Raw genomic sequence first — 20,712 nt, 5'->3', positions numbered from 1 at the left:
CGAGAAGTGGCTGGTGTCACATTGACTCTGGCCAGAGCAGGGGGCACCAGGATCTGCCTCCTGTCCCTAATTCTCCTTCATCATCTCAATAATTGCTGTCTTGGTGACTTTCTTTACCTACCTCAGTAACATAAATATACATTAAAAACACGTGAAGCCCTTTTGAAAACTTAACAAAAAGCGTAATTATTCACTTAGCTATTTCAGAAGCTCTCTCACAAATGAGGAAAAAATTCTTATGATCTGTCTGGTTTGGCTTTACCTTCTAAAGCAGCCTCAATGACTCTAAAATGCCCCCTGGCAGTAGCAGCACAGCTTTATTGTGCAAAAGGCAGTTACACTGCACATAGTTTTCCAACTATATTGTAAAGTTTAGTTCCTTGAAGATGATTCACTCACCAGCTGACCAGCCTTAAATATAGTCTCATGTGGCATTGCACACAAATTGTCCCAGACATTTTCAGGATATATGAATACTATTCAAAGTCTAAGGATATACTAAAATTCCTTTCAACAACTGGACTGCTTTATAACACAATGTTGCCCAGGGCACTTACTGAGTTTCCTGGCTTTCCTTTCACCATTCTTTTGAATTTTCATGTTAGTGAGGCTGCAATCCAGTCACTGAATATACCACAGAATTGCAGTGGCTGTAACAATTTCAGCACCAGTTTTCAGACTTTACAGGAGTTCAGGTGCAAGTTTGCTCCATAATCCTCAGCCTTGCAGTTGAGTTGGGAAGGCAACCCCAGACATCACCATAAGGCAGATGTGACAGGTAAAACTATTTAATTTAGAGGCATGTACAGATATGCTACACCAAGATTTTCTCCATGCCTCCAGATACAAGAAGAATTTAGAAGAATTTAGAGTCCAAATGAGAGAAAGCGTCAGGAAAATATTCTTTATCAGAACTGACTCCTGAAACTCAGAGGAGGAAAAAGGATCTCAGCAAGTTTTTCCTTGCTGGCACAGGTGGCAATGGAGTTACAGGTTAAAGTTTTTGCACATGAGTATTTTTATTTGAAAGGGCTCATGGTGCTTTTAAGCTAACAGAACTTTTGTGCCTGATGATGTTATGAGAGTGAGTTGGTGACTTCAATCCACTCACACTGAGGAAAGCAACAATTTTTCTGATGCCAGAGGTGTAAGATGACCTCCTCTCTACCTGCTAATCAACATCATGAAATCTCCATGTTGGCACTGAATGAGTCTCATGATTCATAAACTGCTGTTATTTTGCTTATAAATGATTTCCTTATTTTTTTTTTCTATGAGAAACCCAAACACAAGAATTATTCCTCTTTATCAGTCTTGGTCACATCCTTACAGAACTGTTGGCTGAAAAGAGTAAAGCTAGCAATTTTCTCTTCCAGTTGACCAATAACTTCAGCTTCTCCATGCAGACAGAGTTTTTCAATATCTGGTTTTACATCTGGGACAGTCTTTCTTTTTTTTGAGCACTGAAGGTTAAATATACGTAGATAATGTTAATGCAGTCTCTGCTGAGACAGATTTCATACTTAGCAGAACTTGTGCACATTAATGAGTGTTAATATCTAAGGGTATCAGATGTTGCTAATTCACATCTTTTAATAATCCATTAATATTTCAAATGTTAACATTTTCCCCAGAATTTAACACATATTATTTCCAGCTTTCATCATCACACACAGAACACATTGCTTAGTGGCAGGGGGAAATTAACTTTCTAGATCTCAGGCTAAACTCTCCTAAAAGATATGATAAATAATGTTTTTTCCTAAATAAAGAAAGTAATATTCTTCCCCTGCTCCTCTAATCAAATTTAATTTTAAAAAATTATAGAAATGGTAAGTCATAGAAAAAAATGTAAATAATTTCTCACTTTATGAGTAATTAAAGTTTAGTCTTTTGACTTTTATTTTAAAAAACCTTCAAAAATATACTTTGCTCTTGCAATCAACATTTTCATGTGGAAATAACTGTTAAAATGTAAGTTAATGTGAGCAAAGCAACACACTTTGCTTTTCTACAAGCTCTTACAAGAACTTTTCTACCCCAGCAGCCGATTACCAAAACATTGGGTACTTAAAAGCAAAACAACGACTAAAAGCAATTGGTAGCAAAAAAAAATCTTTTTTTTTTTTTTTTTTTTTTTTTAAAGCAGCATCTACTATTAAATAACTCACTACATAAACAGTAAGGCCATTAGAGCCACAATGTCAAAGATGCTCTGTAAGCTGAACAGGCAAAACATTTCCTCAAAGACTGAAAGCCAGCAAAGCGCTCCTTAAGATGTCAACAGGGAAATATAATTCAGTCTTAATAGGTTCAGAGCTTGTGTAAGCCATGCTTATGGGATAGTCTATTAAAAAACCAGCAAGTGAGCCAGTGACATTTCTGTAAACAAAACCTGGAGCTTCCTAAAACATGCAGGCTAAAGACATTCAAAATTCCTCTCAAAGACACTGCTGTGGTATGGTTTGTGTGTTCTGGGCCAGAAGTGAAGGGAAATATAAATATGAATATATAAAAGTGAAAGGAAAAATAAATATTCCCAAACAGGAATAGGTGAGGTGATACTCACACCTGTACAGAAAAGAGATGAGGAAAGCCTTCAGCCCCATGAACAGCATAAAATATAAAATCACTGTGATCAACCCATGTGCCTTTCTTCTAGTAAAACATCTGCTCTTCTGGAAAAAACCCAGCAAGTTCTCATTTCCAACTAGCCAACTAGTAATGCAGCTTTGGGATAGGAGCAAATCTGTCTTGGTGACAACCTGGTTCATTGAATTGAAATTGTAGAGCAACGTGATATTTGCCATTTCTGGATTAAAAAACCGTACATTTGCACATGCCCAACAGGAAAGGAAGAAAAAAATAACCAAAACATCTTGAGAACTCACCACCAGGTTTCCTATCACCATGACCAACAAGAAGACGAGAAGGCACAGTGGCTGCCCAGCTACTTCCATGCAGTCCCACATGGTCTCGATCCACTCTCCACACAAAATTCGGAAGATGATGAGGAACGAGTGGAAGAAATCATTCATGTGCCACCGTGGCAGGTTGCCAGTGGTGCTTATCTTCTTCACATTGTCCAGGTAGCTCTTCCCAAAAAGCTGCATCCCTACCACGGCAAAGATGAAGACGATGATGGCCAGCACGAGGGTGAGGTTACCCAGGGCACCCACTGAGTTTCCAATGATTTTAATGAGCGTGTTTAAGGTCGGCCAGGACTTTGCCAACTTGAAGACTCTCAGCTGTGAACAGAACATAAACAACAGTGTCAGCTCACAGGAGCATCAGCCATTTCAGCCAATGAATTATTCAGGTGAGTAAAACGTGAAAGATGTTAAATGCCGCAGTGCGTGTGGTACAAGGTGATTTTAGCCATACTTCCAGTTAACCTCATTACTTCTATTAATAAAACATCACTTGGGCTTCTCAGATGAGAATTAAGCTTTCCTGAGCTATGCCCTGCCCTGTTAGATAGACATGGTTTCAATGGCACATTCCCCCACTGGTGGGGAAAGGATGGAAGAACGACATCTATTTCTTAGTATTTCGTTTTGTGCTGCTTTTCCTCCTCAAAATAAACATCCTGGCGGGCATCTGGAGGGAGGGATTTCAGGCTTGGTCCCACAATGAGAGAAGGAATTCCTCTGTGCTTCTGAGCAAGTCTCCGTCAGATGTTAATAGCTGTTAGCTCCCAGGGTGAAAATCACCTCTGTGCCGAGGATCCCGCGGTCTGTGCACAGCCCACAGCCCACTTAAAACCTATTTTAAGGATGTAAATGGTGCCTAGCCCTTGTGCTGTGTTTTCTGCTGAAGGTCTAAATTAAGCCCTACTGAAGCAGGATTGCTCCAAAAAACTGGAGGGAGACACTTAGGACAGTGATGGAAAATTTACGTTTTTTGAGCAATGCAGAGAATTTTGGGTGGAAAAAAAATCATTTTCTTCCGGTAAATGTAACCATAAGGGCTTGTTTTCCTGATCTTAAAAATTATGAAGCCATATCATGGCCAGAATAATTAACATGGACATCCTGGTACATGAAGTGCAACACAAATGTCAGGCTGGCAAGGAAAGCACTTTTCTGTTCCAGAATGTTGCCAGTCTCTCATTAATAGAACACCACTGTCCCCTGCTTAACAAAGGAGCTGACAGCTCAGGAGTTCCCGTGAAAGACAGATGCTGTGTTATGCTGATCAGTTCTAGAAAAAAAAAGAAATCCCTCTCTGAATAATTCAAAGAAATTTTCTTTTGACAACATCTAAAAGAACAGTGGCATGTTTATAACATAATTTAGGAATAACAGCTCCTAAAACAACAAGTTATCAGCTCTTGCATTTCTTGGACTATCAATTTTCTACTGTCTGTGCTAACAGGTGCACAGGTATAAAATGGCAGATCTTTATTACAAATTGGAATTCAAATATTTTAAGTGTGCTACAAGTACCTGGCACAGCTAGAAGGAATCAAATTATGTTCTCATTTACCCTGATGTAAATCTGGAACAATTCCATTTATCCCACAGTAATTAGTGTCACATACTGTTCACCAGCTTGCAGCAATTATAGGCAGATGCATTTAAAAAAAATATGTCGCATTCATGTCAGAGTTTATATGTAATTAGAAAAGATGGTTAAGAACAAAATAAGACCATTACCAGTCGAAAGGAGCGTAAAACAGACAGGTTTCCCATGCTAGACAAACCCAGTTCCATCAGGCTTAGAATAACAATTATGCTGTCAAAAATATTCCAGCCCTGTTGGAAATAGTAGTAGGGGTCAAGGGCAATTACTTTGAAGATCATTTCTGCTGTAAAAATCCCAGTGAAGACCTGCAGAAAGAAAATATGAAGTCAAATTAACCTTTTAAGCACAACTCCTTGGTTGTGGAGTTTCCACTCTCACAAGTGAACCCATCAGAAATTCACACACATTCAAACAAAATCTTGCTTTTTTGTGGCTGACTCTTTATCTCTATTACAATTTTGTCTAGTCTTTTCACAATAATATCTGATACTGCTGCAAAATTGTAATGACATCTGACTTCAGGATCTGGATTGGAACATACGTTTCTATCTCCTATCATCTGAATAATCACAGTGGTAAACAGAAAAAAGGGGGGAAAAAAAGGTGTAAAAGTGTCTTTTATAAAGGTTAAATCTATATATTCAGTGGAGAAAGCTAAGTGAATGGAGAGTGTTGAGGGCTATTTGTGTTGCAGTGTATCTGGTGTATAATCCCTTTTTATTTTGTTCTTATTATCAATAGAAGGGCAATGCACGCCTCCAGTTATTCTGAGGTTATTGCTGGCAGCAGAGACGATTAGAAACTCTAATTCGAGTCTTGGTGGGTTTGGTTTTTGTTTTTTTTTTTTTTTTACAAATAGTCACAGCAATTTTCTTCTCATTGCATCTTGGGAACATTGGTTATTTATGACGCAGTTCAAATGTCATATGTTGGAGCTTCTAATTGGAACATTTTTCTTTAAAACAACATATAAATATACCTATGAGGCAGAGGGAGCAGGGAAAGGAAGGCTGCTGACAGCAAATTCACTTTTAATAGATTCCTGTGAAGCATCCCAGAGAATCAGATTTTGTACTTTTGCAAGTCCTGCCTAAGTAATATTTTAAATGCATAGTGCAATGCTACAATCAACTTAAAATGACAAAATGTGGGCACCAAGTTTGTCATATAATGTTTTATTTTAATGTCACATCGTAGTACAAGCTGCCCAGAGCTTTGTGTTTCTGGAAAATTCTGGAATTTCTGAAATAGAAATAGATACATTTGCAGAAATTGATATCTTTAAAATTAAAATACATGGTTTTCTGTAAAGCAATCAACAGTAATGCACTTTGTTTGTCAAAATAGAGGGGGAAATCCAGAGGTCATGTATCACTAACATACAGTCAAGGAGACATGTTTTTCTTCCAAGAAATTGAATATTTGCAACATTAACCCAGGAAAACTGACCAACTCTGAGCAACAGAGATGAGACACCCACTAAGACGTGAAAGGGAAGGAGTAAAATCATACCATTATGATATTAAAAAATAAAAATAAATTATCATAGCCTGAATTTGAGGAGTGCTTGGCTTTGCTCTGTAATTCTTCAGGAATTAATTGTTCCAAGTGGCCATTTTACACAATTCCTTATGGAAAATACCTTCTGTTTCCCCTCAGGAAAACGATATCTTGGATTGCAGCAATAGAGCAACTTCCCATCACCACCTCATACCAAGAACACAACAAACAACCTGTCTCACATTTCCAATTAGCAAAGAACTTGTGAGTCACAGGGGTTAGAGATACCAAAGATTCCCACCATGATGCTCAAATTTTTCCTGGGACAGAGAGCAAGGCAAAACTGGATGTCTGTGAAATTCAATCCAGGGGACTGCCTTAAAAACCTGCTAGACCACGCCGCACACATTATGCAACCCTCTTGCTGAGAAAATGACTCAGGAGGATCACTTTCTTCGCCTGAATCATTTTAATCAATAGCCTTCTGAGAAGGAAATGTCACAGCAAGGCAGCAAAATGTCTGAGCCCTCCTGGAGGCATCAGGAATTGTGTGTGTGTGTGTGTTATGCACCAGCCACAAATTCCACACAGCACCTGCACAAGGGGCTGGGTGCTTCTGGTGATAAAGGCTGGAGAGAAAACAAGCAGCTTAACATCCCACTGGTGCTAAATATGACACTGCTGATGTGGAGCACTTTGTCTTTAAAAAAAAACCCACAAAACAAACAGAAAACCCTTTTATCTGTCGTTTCAGCCATTTAGGCTTTAATGTTGCATAATGGTGCCTCAGCTTCTAAAGGAAAAGAGAAATTGAGGGAGTTCTTGCTCTCTCCACTCATTTTTTTAGTGGTGGCACAGTGTGGGTGGATGAACTCTGTACACGTGCTCGGCTGGCCTTGTGATCACGTTTGAAAATGTTCATTCCTGTAAGGGATGAGCTAAAGGGGCCTGGAAGATGCTGAATGAAGGAGATGGAAAATCCCAGCAGGAGAGCCCCAGTGACTGGCAGATCCAGAGGAAGAAAATCCATATTCCATTTTTTATTCTTTCATTTCTCTCAGAAACATTTGCTCAGAGTAAAAAAAAAAAAAAAAAAAAAAAAAAAAAAAAAAAAGGCAAAAAAAAGAGCCAAAGACCTGCCCTGTTTAATATTTCCCCTGTTTAATGCTAGCATAATCACTCAAAGAGGGTTAGATGTAACGGGAAGACAGCCAGCCAGCCAGTGTGGGGGCAGAGGGGGGGCTGCCAGTCTGCAGCTCAGGGGATGCAGCCACCTGGCAGCCTGCCCTGGAGCTGGGACTCCCTTCCCTTTCACAGGGAATTGCAAAAAATGTCAGTTTTCATTACAAATGACTTTGCAAAATCTTCCACGAAATGGAGTTACCTTTCCCTGACCTGCTCTGCTCGCAATTAATCCAGTTATGCCGGGGTTTTGTAAAGCTGGTGAGGGTGAGCTGGGGCAGGCTGGGCTCTCACAGACCCAGGCTGGGATCTCAGGAGAAGGGGAGCCCCGAGCCATCAGCCTGCTACAAAAAATGCAGGCAGGCTGTTTTGCTTACTTTACACTTCAGCACAAGGAAGAGAAATAGCTCTAGGCTGTGCTAAGAAACACACAGTGAGATTTTTTCTTCCCTTTTTTTTTTTTTTTCCATCAAAATTTTGCAAAATTTGCTTTGTAAAATTTCACTCTCTGGAAAAGGAAAAATCAAAAAAATAAAAGAAAAAAAAAAAAAAAAAGGTGTCTCTCTGCAAAATTCTCCTGTTTGCAAAAATCCCTGTGTCTCCTGAGTGTCTAATTTCCTGATGGCACCTGGCACAGCCCTGCTCAGCCCTGGCAGGTCTACAGGAGCTGTGCTGGCAGGAGGGGAGCCAAGGGCTAAAGTTTCACTGCCCGTGGTCTGCAAAGGGGGAGGCTGATCTGCCAAAAGCAGAGTGAGGAGCAGGCACCTTGACTGTCCCGAGTGCCAGAGAGGGAAGTGGAGGCTTTGCCACCTGCTCTGATGGACGCAAAGGAATTTTTTTCAAGTCATCTTAGAAGGCCACAAATTGTTGAGCAGCAAGAAGGAATGTTGGCTGCAAAGTGCAGCTGGGTGCTGTCCTGTAAGATGATTTCCAAGCTATCCTTATCTACTGCTTTCTGCAGAGGGCAGGAGCATGGCTTTGGAGCAAGAGAGACCCAAACAGGTTTCTGCTTAGCACAACAACAGAGGGAGATTTGCCAAGCCACATCAGCTGAAAAGCTGGAGGCAGGTCCCACAGCCTAGGGGGAAGAACCTCAACCCATGGAAGGCCAGAGCTGGCAATAACAAGGACCAGGGTAAAGAAAAAAAATCTATATGTTATATCCCATATTCTAGGACTGATACAAAATGCCTGGTTATTGCTACTACCTACCCAAATGTGCCAAAATGAGAAACTTCTCACTAAAGGCAGGTCCCACACCTGCAGTGTCTCTGTGTGCTCCCACTGGGGTCAATGGCTACTGCAGTCACAGCCCTACAGGCCACTGCTCACCTTATCCAAAAGTAAATGTCACTACACCATCACATTAATGGGGATTGAAACCATTCATCACTTTCCACTGACTTTAAAGAGACAAACACAACCGGCACAGGCTCCTACACTGTAAATACCTAAAATTAGGTGACATTAATCCAGCTTTGAGATACTGCAGCCTCTGTTTTTACAGAAATAAAGGGCTTTTTAACCTCTGCTGTGAGCTCCTCAAATGCAAACTTAGCAGCATTCACCTTCCAGATTCCCCAGAGCACTTTTGTTCCTGTAGGATATCTCTGCTGCTGCCACTACGTTTTAGGGGCAATCCCACCATGCCATATCTAGGTGGCTGTGCCTTTTCTAATTCAGACTCTTCTACAATTAAAAGGATTCTAAACATTAAGTTTGAAAGCAGTAACACATAGCAACTTTTAAACATAACTCAGAGAAAGATGAATAAAGAAAAAGACTCCATTTTGTTGTAACTGCAGAGTTTTAGTGGCTACCTGGGTCACAAATTGTATCTCATTGCCCTTGGAAAGGCTTTTCTGCTGTCCCTGCAGCTTGATTGTGGACTGTCCCTCTGCTTTTCTTGGGACAAGTGTGGTCTCTGCTTGCTTTGTATCTCTACACCCACCTGCTCTGGTTTGAACATTAAATTTTCCCTCAAAGCACTGGCTGCGCTTTGCTCCCTGTCCCCTCTGCCCTGGGGATTTCATATGACCCAGCTCATGTAGAAGATGCACAACAACGCCTTCCAGCATAGATATCAACCCATGATCAAACACAACTCCACTTCCCTCCAAGATCCTGCCTTGCTTTTTTTCTTTATATTTCTGTTTTAAAATAAAAGTCACTATTAGTCACCAAGAACTTCTGCCTTATGGGTGCTTTGCCAGAAAACCTGAATAAAGCTCATTAACCTTTCTCTTATTTCCTTAAACAGATATCTATCAGGAACAGCCCAAAACCATGGCTTTAATGGTTACTAATAACATCAGAATATGTTAGCTTGATAAAAATAGACATTTTTTCCTCATTCAGTTCTCTTCAGAAGGAGAGACTTGCTTGACAAAGGAAAAGCAATGCTGGCAGTTATCAAAGTGGGACATTCCCACGGCCAAAACTTTAAAAAAGCAGGAAATTTCACCCCTCAGGTGGCACTTCAAGCTCAGGCTGACTTACCAAGTTGCCAATGTAGAGCATGTGCTCAAACTCCTTGGTCATCTTGTAGTGCTCCAGGGCCATGAAGAGCGTGTTCAGCACAATGCACAGGGTGATGGTGAGGTCAGTGAACGGGTCCATGACCACAAACTTGACAAATTTCTTGATTAAAAGCCAAAGTGGGCAGCAATCCCAAATAAGGAATTTAACAGCAAAGTGGTTCCAGCAGGGAGGACATTTCTGGTGCGATTCCTCAAGCTCTAAGTCACAAGCAGCAAAGTCACAGTCAATTCACACTGAGTTATTCGACAAGAGAACACTTAAAATCACTCATTACACAGAGGAAGGCCCACAAATTACCCCAAACTTTTTTCAAAGATAAAAATATTCCTGTCCTAACAGGCTGGCAAATTACACACTTTGGGGTTTTAGCCAGTTGACCTGCACTTAGCAGACAGTGACCTGCTCTGAAAGCAAAAACCTTTTAAAAGTGTCACAGGCAAAAAGTGAGAATCACACTAAATATGTGAAGTCTAGTATTATATATAGGCATGGATTCTTACTCTATTTTCCATTTTGCCAATTTCAAATGGATAAGAACACACTGTCTTCATTTAGCTTAGACTGGAATATCTAATTTTCATTCCCTGCTCACATTTTCAAAGTACCTTAAGTAATACCTTTTAAAGTAGATAAGAGATGAAAGAGCTTAAATCCAATATTTAAAGCTTATTTAAGTACTTGAGAATGAGACTATCACAGTAGTTGTCAACAGAGTTTCTGTCCTTGATGTGCAATCCAAAAATAAATATCTGATTTTTCTGAAAAGCCCACTGACAAAATCAGGGAGCACATAAGCCAGTTTCAAAATGCTACTAAAAATGTGCTTTTTAAAGGTGCTCTTAAAATATTGCCTGTAACACCACTTTTACATGCTCATTTTACCTATGCACAAAAGAACTGAAATAGCTTCATAAGAACAATTTGTGTTAAATGGTGAAAAAAAGAAAAGTCCAAAAAGAGACAGTTAATGGCTAAATGACAATGATCAGCAGAATTGCTTAATGCCTTCCTTTTCTGATTCCTTTATGGGCATAGAATGCTGTATTATGGTTTTAGTCTATATAATTAGAAGCTGCACTGATAACAGGAAAACTTCAGCCAAGGCTGTTATTTCAATCAGTTCATAAACAGCCTCCTCCCCCAAGGCAGGAAGCATTTGGGACAAGGGGAAATGGCCCCAGGCTGTGCCAGGGGAGCTCCAGATTGGATATTGGGAAAAAAACCTCTTTACTGAAAGAGTGGTTAAGCACAGATGGAGTCACCAACCCTGGAAATGTTCAAAAACTGAGTGGACGTGGCATTTTGCAATATGGTTTGGTGGCATGGGAATATTCAGTCAAAGGTTGGATTTGCTGATCTTGGGTAATTTTTCCTCAGATTCTCTGATTCTTTATCCACTCTTCTTCAAAGGACAACAGAACTGTGCTATTAGGTGTCTTCCATCAAGCTTTCAAAATGCCCTCCCTATGGTGTCCTACCTGCACAGATTTTGCACACACATCTACACTGCTCTGAGATCTTTGGGAAATCAAATTGCTCCCAAGAAATTACTCTTTCCAGCCTCCAAAGAGAGGGTTTACAGGTAAACTCTAAAATTATTTGAGAACCATGGATTTCAATGAACTTTTTTTTTTTTTTGAAACTTGCCTCTGAAAGCAATAAGGGGTTTAGGGCAGTCAATTCTTTAGGGATCTAATTTTCCAGGTAAATCTAGACCATATTCTTCACAACGTAACCCCTTTAAGTCCAGGTTGCTGCTAAAAGATTTTGTTTCACCTCCTTCAGCCTCATCCACGTGTTATTTCTCTGTCCTTTTGCCAGCTTTTGTGCTCCTAGACCTTCTGGGTGAGCTGGTTCTGCTTGTTGGTCTATCTGAAAACCAATCACACAAAGTGCAGGAACACAGGGAAGGAGGAGGGTATGACTGTTGTCTTTTGGCAGTGATGTGGCATTAAAATGGTTTAAACCAATTAATAATCCACATCCTTTCCCAGTAAATACGATATTTGGAAAACACAAGATATTTAATTTTTTTCTAATATCTGCAAAAGAAAAAGTAAAATTAGCCTCTGTTTCTTCTGCTACTGTTAAAAATGATCAGAAAAATACAACCAGCATTGTGATGGTTTTCCTCTTATTTTAAAATTTAAACAGAAATAGGTCCTTTCTTGTCTGCAAGGCTTTGTAATGTCTGGAAAAAACAGACAGTTGTTGACTGCCCAAGAGCTAAGAGCAGACACCAAATAAGTAAAGGGGAAGAGATTTCTGGTCTGGCTGTTTCAAGGTTTGGCACAAATCTTACAGCCATGAATATGGTTAAATCCTGTCATACATTTTATTCTGATCTGACATTCCCTGTTAATAAGTATTCAATTTCAATGACTAATCAAAGTCTGGGAGTTAGGAAATGTTTAATAAGGATTCTTCTACATAGAATCATAGAATCATTTAGGTTGGAAAAGACATTTAAGATTCCAGCTGTTATCCCTTGACTGCCAAGTTCACCACTAAAGCACATTCCTGAGTGCCATGTCCTCTGAGTTATCCTAGACTGGATGTTCTCTATCTCTGTGGTATAAAGGAATAGAAAAATACCATTAAATAAACAAGAGCTCCAGAAGTCCAAACCTTTTAGGCACTCTTAACACATTACAAAGAACAAATCAGTCACAAAGCTAATTGCTAAAAACCCCACAGAAAACAAAACCTTTGCAGAGTACATTAAACACTGGAATACACTAAAGCAATTATTTCCCTATTTAGAACACAGCTCTTTATTCATTCAAACACAAATATATCTTCTGGCCACAATACTGCTGAATATAATCATGGGGAGAGTGAAAAAGTGAGGATGAGGAAGGGCTTTGTGGTTTCACACTGGGCAATGTCCAGGTCCTGTCTGTAAGGTGAGTCCCTGTCCATCAGTCACACAGAGAATTAGGCTGCAGGAGAATCCACAATTTCCCTTGCTGCTGTGCTCTTGGCTGACATTTTCTGTGCTCTTTGGTGCTACCTCCTCTCTCATCCCTGTTTGTGTAGGAGACATGAGAAATTGTAGGCAGCCCTTTCATGCTACAAGTCAAAAGATTGGGAATGTAGGGGTCTTGCTCCGAGTTGTCCTTTTGTCAATAAATTTGCAAGAGGAACATGCAAAGTTCCTGCCTGTGGAAACCCAGAGGAGGAGAATTCTCCTGCAGCTCATGAGAAGAGCAGTGGAAAAATTGGTTGAGAAATATTTCTGTGGTTGAAGCATCCTTTGAGCATCCTCAAAGGATGTGGTGGGACTCCAACACACACCACAGTGCAGTGTCCCTGTTGTGAGAGATTTAGAGACTTTGAGACTTTCCTCCCCTCTAATTTGCAGGTTCTGCATGTGCCAGGCTTTCCATCAGCCCCAGAGAGATGAGGCAGCAGCACATGTACAGTCAGTCACCCAAAACCAGGCTGGTGCTCTGCCACCCTGCACTCCAGCGAGCCCTGTGCCCATCTAACACCACGACAGCACAAAATCTTAAATCTTACAGCTCCAATTCTGATTATATGGCATTTTCTCTGGATTTTTACAGGTCCATTGGTAAAATAAGGATTGTGCTGCCACTGTTATAGGGGTTGAAATAACAACCCTTAGTGCCTTCTTTCAAAACGATATCAGGGCATTTTGTGTCACTTTTTTCCTGCCTTTTAACACAGAGATAATTTTGAGCTGGGAAACTGAGGATGTCTCTTACCTTCCAGGGCACTGGTGATGATGCTGACAGCACTCACTGCCCTCTGCCTCTGAAAGGGCTCCTCTGAGTGGTCCACTGAGGGCCGGTGGGGCATTAAAAGCTGTTTCTTGCTTGCCTCGTCCGAGGGGGAGGTCTGTTCAAAGGAACACACTGGATCAGCGCAGTAAATCCAAGGCAGACACTTGGGTAAAAATTTCAAAACTGCCTAAGCGTTAATTTTGTCATCTGAGGAGTTTAAAGCTCACTGACTTTTGTGTTAAAGGCATGCTGGTGGGACATAGTTTTGAAAATGGCACTTTGAGCAATTTTGGAGAATTTGTTCTGCCCTTCACCTTCATGTAAGCTGTGGGTGAAAATAAAGGAAGGCTTGCAATGCCAGAGGAATAGCAGTGCTGCTTTCCCATCCTCTTTGCTTGTGAAAGAAGGTCTGCTTAATTACATTAATTAATCCATTATTTCTGAAATGTGTTAAGTATTTAATTATACAGCTAGAAAAGGAAAAGGGCATGGGTAACAGCTCCGTTGCAGACCTCTGATATCATACCAAGCAAAATGACTCCCCAACACATGTTTTTCCTTGTTCTGAAACACTGCCAAATCTCAGGAACATATTGTCATTGTGGTGATCTTTGGTGTTATTACGGATTCTGAAGCTCCATAATTAGGGGAGAGATTTAGCTTTCTTTTTCTCAGGAAAAAATAAATAACCTAACCCTTGTTCTCATGTTTCTCAAGGAAAAGAATAAAAAAAAAATCCCAAAGAAATCAAATACCAGAAAAACAGAACTCCCAAACTGTCTTTGTTTAATGTCTCATTTTAAATTAGTTTTATGCTTGTTGTAGGCTTGGGTTTCTGAAGTCAGACAGAAATACAGTATAGCTGAAGACACACACTGCATGAAACACTTCATATTGTCAGCTCACAGGAGCAAGATGTTAAGGCTTTTATTATTACAAGCTCTCAATTCATATAGAGAACAAATCCCACTTGGTTTACTCCTCCAGATTTCACACAGGTGGAAAGAAAAGTGGTTGAGGTGCAAGAACCTGGGAAAGCCAGGTTTAACATCATTCTCTGCCACAGACCTCCTGGTTGAGACCCTCAGTTTCCCAAAATAAATGTTTAACAGCCCCTGCCCTGGTCCTCAATCATCCAGACATTGTGTAACAAGACAGGTGTAGATGGATATATCCTGATGGCTCTTGTGTTATAGCTCAGGGAAACAGGAAATGAGAATAAATCCCTGCAAAGATGAGAAACTCTGGTTCATTAAGATATCGTAGTAGCTGCTTTGGTTTCTCCACGAGAAGTGAGCTACAGGAATTAGATTCAGCCTTCTGGATCTTCTCATCACTTGGGTCTGAAATGGCCCTGAGCCCCCTGATCAGCATCTGGGATGCCAACTGAGTCGTGCCAAAAGCTGCAGCTCCACAGCTCTGCTGTTTCTGCCCAGGGACCCAGGACCTCTCCTTTTCACCATTTCTCTACCAAAAGCACTCTTCAAGAAAGGCAATTCCATGAGAAAAGCAAGAAACAAAGGTGCTCTATGAGCTGTCTTTCTGGACCGTGACCTCCTCAGGGCAGGGCATACCCCCAGCAAAGGGCAGAGATGTTTGGCCATGATTGACAATGACAATGATAACCAGGATGCTGGTCCCAGGTCACTTCAAGCACTGCAGTTAAAAACAACAATCACTGCGAGGCCAGAGAAGAGGAAAGACTTTGAAAGCAAGAACTTAAAACATTAGTTGGGCCAGAAAAGCAGTGGTGCTCCAAAATGGCCTTTGCTTCCCCCCTAAAATGTCCTTTTGAAGAAAAACTCAACAGAATCTGCTCATTGCCCATTGAGTTACTGACTAAGTCATCTCAAAGGGAAAGTCATAACCAGAAACTCTTCAAAGAGAGTCATGCACAACTAGAAAACACTCTCTCCTTGGCTTAGGAGCCAGGGAATACCAGGAATGGTGTTTCAGATGCATTAGTTTGCTTGATTTCCTTCGCCTCAAAAACATCCAATAAAAACCAATGAAACAACAAATGTTTTATTAATGAAGAAAGCATCCACAAAATTGCATAATCATTCACAGCAGTTTGGAATACATAACAAATACATGGTACCAAAAAGAAAGAGCTAGACAGAAAAACAGGAGGGAGGCATTTTTTAAAGTAGAATAAATTTAAACAAAAAAGAAAGGAAAAGCAAAGAAAAAGAGAAAAAAAAAACCAAACCACAAGTTTGATGAACCATAAGAAAACCTCAAATTTCAAACCTCTGTGGCTTATTTCACTCTTTTTAAGCTCTAACCTCTCCCCATCCTATCTGACCTAAACCATAGGATGTACCAGTAACTTGTCATCAGACAACCTCATTCCCAAGAGTCCTTTACCTGACAGCCACCTTTTATTCACAAGTGCAAAGCGGTAGAAACCCAAAAGAAAAACATTCACAGGTTCATTTTTCCTATTTTTTTTTAAAAATTTGTTTAACTAAACCAAGCCCCTGTTTTCTGTCAGCCCCCTGGCACCAGGCACAGAGCACAGACACAGATGACACAGTGTGTGGCAGGCAGTGCCACTGGGCAAAGATTTGCCAACAGAAAAGTAAATCCAGCACGTAGCCACTCTGTCACTTACTAGGAAGAATTTTTCCAGGAAAGAAAGTTTCCATCCAGGTGAATTGCTTAAAATTACTAAAGCTCCTTAAGGAAGGTCATAAGCTTTTACCATACGTAAAGAATAGTTATGTGTGGGTTTGGGTTTATACTATTTTTATTTATTTTAGAACAGAGATGGCTGATAGTCACACAAGGAACTGGCAGCTTTTGCGCTGTGAGACAGAAACAATTCCAGGAACTGGACAAGCAGGCAGCAGAAAGGCTATTATCATCCCTGAGAGAACACACACAGGCACAGCTTCTCATTGTACTTATATTTCTATAGAAATTAAGCATAAAATAACAGCAGTCCCCACGGTTATGCAAGGAGTGTACCTAGGATCCAGATGAGAAATCACAATGGAGTTAAACACAGGCACCTCCAGCAGGAAAAGATTACTTCTGTTGCCCCTGATGAATTGGGAAAGTTCCTCCTTTGGATTAGCTAAATTCTATAGAGACAAATATACTATCCAGTAATTTAGATGTAAATGAGGATGCATAACAGAGATATTTTCTTCTCACTGCCTACAGTTTTGAACTATGTCAAAACGATTATGTGAAGATGGGCTTAAGCATAGCAGCGTTTTTAAAGACCATTTTTGGGAACCAGGACAGGTTTAATTTTCCTTGTACACTTCAAATTTTTTCAAGCAGAAAAAGGTGACCAAGCCACACCACGAGCAATGGACCCAGTAATGCATCAGCACAAATATTTAATGAAATTGGATGTGGCTATAATAGAGCACAGCATTAAAAACAAACCACCTAATTTTGGGGATGCCTGACTATTTAAAGAAATGCACCTTAAACTAAAGCAGTTTGAAATATATGTACCAAATCAGAGTGATTTACACTTAGAATGTACAAAAACAAAGTTTGAAACGAGCAGAAGCCAGAGCTGTGGTGACAACTCTGTGTGACAGCATCAGAGGGAGCTTTTATCCTCGTAACTTATTGGAGGATTTTTGTATGACTTATTCTGTTGACCTTTATTTCTGAACAAGGAAACTGCTAACACTTTCCCTTTTCACCAGTCCTGTGCCAAAGCAGAAAGTGAAAGAGAGAAATTTTACCTCGGGGTGATTTTAGGATCAACATGAAAACCTCAAACCAATGTGGTCAGCAAAAGCCTTTTATGCTTAGCTGAAACAAAAAGCATGGCCTTGTTTTGTTTGTTTTTCTTTTTAAAATAATATCATCTAAAGATAAATTCCCAAATCTTTATTTCAGTCCCTTGATAAACAGCTTGGCCCCTCTCCAGGTGTTTTCCCTCCTGCCAATCTAGCAATGCTCAGCATTTCAAGTTTCCTAGAAAAGAAAGCATAAGGGTGACCAAGAAGAAATTCAGGAAGGGCTGTGTGTGCAAGAGGGTGTCCCCAGGTTACTGCAGCCTCATTGTCCATCCCAAAATCATCCCAAAACCAGCCTGCCCTGCCCTGCTCTGCTCCTGCCCTGATGGGAAGCTCTGGTGAGGAGGTGCCCCAGGAGAGCAAAGCAGTGGGGATCACTCTCGGAATCTCTCACTGCTCAGAGAGACACCAAGATGTGTCAGAAAGTCTCTTTTCCCAGCCCAGCAGTCAAAGAAGGAGTCAGAGCTCTTCAGTTCTCGGTCTCAAAGTTGTTTATGGTACCTTATCTATAAAATTCTTTCTCTTGCCCTGCCGAGATCTGCTCAGCAAGACAGTCCAGGCACTCTGCCTGCTCCTGGGGTGGTGTTATGTCTTTATACTAAAAACTACCTGTACAATGTTTACAATAACTTCCCAATACCGATCACCTATGTTAGACAGTGAGCTTCTACTCTAAACCAATCTAAAAGTGCCAACATCACAGTAGAAGATGGAGGCCAAGAAGAAGAAGGAGAAAGGCTGGACATGCTCAGATCCCTTCATCTTGCCCCCTGAACCCCCATTCTAAAAACCCCAAAAGTCTATTTTTCACCCCATGATAAATTCACTATCATTCTACTTAAACTTTCCTGACTTGTAATTCTTCATATAAGGTTGGTAATTGTTTTTTCCAAGGGCCAAATCAAAGGCACAGGGGTCTGGGGCTCTGTGCCAAGGTCTCTGAGCCCCGTGGGCAGGGTCTCACATCCTCCAGGGCAGCCAGAGGAATTTCTTGGGTTGCCACAGACCACCACCCAACAGCCAGTGTCCACTTGGAAACCCCCACTCTTTCAGTCCTGCATCCATTTCTCTTCCACTCCCCACCTCTGGAACAACTGTAAAGTCAGGTTAAATCAAAAATCTTGTGATTTCCCTGGAGTGTTACAGGAAAGGCTCCAGCTGGATTTAGGAGGCAAGAAGGGATGGTGTTTTGTGTGTTCCTTAACCCTCTAGAAGTTCTTGACAGCCACAGGTGAAATCTCACTCAGCCTCATCAGAATCCATGGATAAATTGAGCTCCAGGTAAGGGCTCGTTAACTAAATCAAATTCGAGCAATCAATACCTTGTGAAGGGAGGTGTTATTCTCACCTCTTAACTAAGAAACACCAAAACACAACAGAGCAATGCAAAGCCTCAAATAAATACTGCAGGAAGGCTCAGAACCTTTAGGTTGTCATGTGCCCTGAAGTTACTTACATAATATATAGATTTTCTCTAAATAAGGCAAAAGCCAAAATGTCGTCCAGCAAACAGCAGGAGCATAAGAAAGTGAAGACACTTTCGGGTGAAGACAAAAAGAATTAGGACTTCTAGCATAATCACCAGGTCCTGCTTATGTCTTATTTACACTGGGGTAAGTTTGATAAAATCAGCAGCTGCACCACTTGAAGAAAGCTGGTGGGAGACCAGGGCAGCCCTGACTGAGTCCCCTGCATTTCCAGAAGAGTGACTAGGACTTTCCATGGGTTTCCTGGGACAAGCTCCCTGCACCCCTCAGAAGAGAGCACCCGTTGCTCTTCCCCTCCAGGTGACGACTGCCAGACCCAGACCTGATTTTGTGAAGGGTCTTTGCAGACAACGCTTTCACATTGCACTACTTTGCTCTCCCTATCACTTCTGCAGGGTCTCTGGCTGGAACCCTCATGGCACTGAACCCTCTGTGCAGTTCTCTGAGCTCCTCAGGCTCTTTTTAACTAGAAACCACTGTTTGTGGGAACTCTCCTGTGGCATGGGGACACCCAAAGTGTGAAGAGATGCCCAGGCTCCTTGTAATTCTTCGTATATATAATTCTTGTAGAGGGTAGGATGTCCTCCTGTTGCTCAGGTCCTGAAGCCCCTGGTGACTTTCAGGACTGCTTTGGTGCAGATGAGCTCCTGGGCAGGCGGCTGCTCAGCATGGACCATGCTGACCATGGCCATCAAAACTGCCCCAGCTGATGAGACTGATAAGCTCTAGCATCATCCATTGAGATAACCTAAAATCCTCCCTTTTTCCTCAGCTGGATTTAGGAATTAGGGAGAGGAGATGGACAGTGCAAACACACTTGGTTTCTCATGGAAACCCACTCATCCATCTGCGCCAAGCAGCCAAGGCCATCTGAAGAGCATTTGAAACTGGGCTTTTTTATCTTAAATGCTTTTCTGCAGCCAAGTGCCAGGATGTCACTCCTCTGAGTCACCAGCATGAACAGTGGGATAAACTGCTGCAGCCACTTCTCTCCTGGGAGAGGGCAGCTGAACTGCACAGATGTTTTCATGTCAGCCCAGCTGCCACCTGCAGCCATTCCTATGGGGAAATGGTCCCTGGATGGGACAGAGGGTAGCAGTTGCAATGACACTAAGGCATGGAAGTTGCTCATTGTGGTCCCAACCCAACCATTTTGCTGTTCAGAGTGAATATTGCTGAAGTTTATCAGGTTAAAATGCTCAGAAGTGGTTAGTGACTGCGCTTTCCTGGAGAAACCTGAGGGGGACTCACTTTGGGATAATTTATGACAGCTATGGGCTAAGTCACTGCTTGTGACTGAAGGCCTACAGGTTGAAAATGCAAAAAACAGAGATGGTCAGATCTTGTTTGATGTCTGCTCTGTCTTTTAAATCAGAATTCAGTGATCTCTCCCCTTAGTAGCAGTCTGGGTGTATGCTGTTTTCATCTGATACTACTCAGCATCATGGAGTGACCTAAAAAAGCACACCCCCAAAAATCTAATGCTGTAAATTGTGTTTTTTTTACAGCTCCATCTGCCCAGGAGGTGCATGAGCAAAGCCACAGTTACACCTCAGGAAGCTGCAAGTCAGAGCTCAAGCCATGTTACAGTGATGCATTTCCATGGACTGGCCCTTCATCTCTTGCTCATGAAAGATACAACAGATAGCCCAAGTGGGTCCTTTTCCACAGGCTCACACTTGCTCAAAATAAATAACAGCAGAAGGGTCAGTGAGGTTAATGAGGCAACTGCAACATCTTTCTTTCTACCTTCCCCAAACATATCAAGAGACTGTAAAAAGAAACCAGAGCTGCTTACAAAGAACAAATTCACCTACAAATTTTAACACGGAAAAAGGTGAAAATCATCAAACGCAAAGCCAAGAAACATGCTGATTTATCTCCAAGCACGCTGAGGGGTCAGATTTGCTGTTTCCTTGTGCCTGAGCCACAGCTGAGGCTGCATGTTTGCGCCCAGTG

General features: G+C 41.3%; 1 protein-coding gene across 4 annotated transcripts in view; it reads right to left on the bottom strand.

The window, feature by feature from the left end:
- LOC134430394 (sodium channel protein type 5 subunit alpha-like) overlaps positions 1-20,712 on the bottom strand; it is a 218,808-nt gene that overhangs the window by 95,909 nt on the left and 102,187 nt on the right. For all 4 annotated transcript variants that reach the window (XM_063178066.1, XM_063178152.1, XM_063178232.1 and 1 more), the window contains 4 exons: positions 13,479-13,611; positions 9,709-9,947; positions 4,659-4,832; positions 2,892-3,248 (listed from right to left, as the gene is read on the bottom strand). In XM_063178066.1, the coding sequence (XP_063034136.1) occupies positions 2,892-3,248; positions 4,659-4,832; positions 9,709-9,947; positions 13,479-13,611 (903 nt within the window). The remainder of the gene's footprint in view (positions 1-2,891; positions 3,249-4,658; positions 4,833-9,708; positions 9,948-13,478; positions 13,612-20,712) is intronic.

Source organism: Melospiza melodia, chromosome 1 (genome assembly GCF_035770615.1).
Source record: "Melospiza melodia melodia isolate bMelMel2 chromosome 1, bMelMel2.pri, whole genome shotgun sequence".
NCBI classification, from domain to species: domain Eukaryota; kingdom Metazoa; phylum Chordata; class Aves; order Passeriformes; family Passerellidae; genus Melospiza; species Melospiza melodia.
The sequence above is the reverse complement of the archived record's forward strand: the minus strand, read 5'-3'. Positions and strand labels throughout refer to the sequence as shown.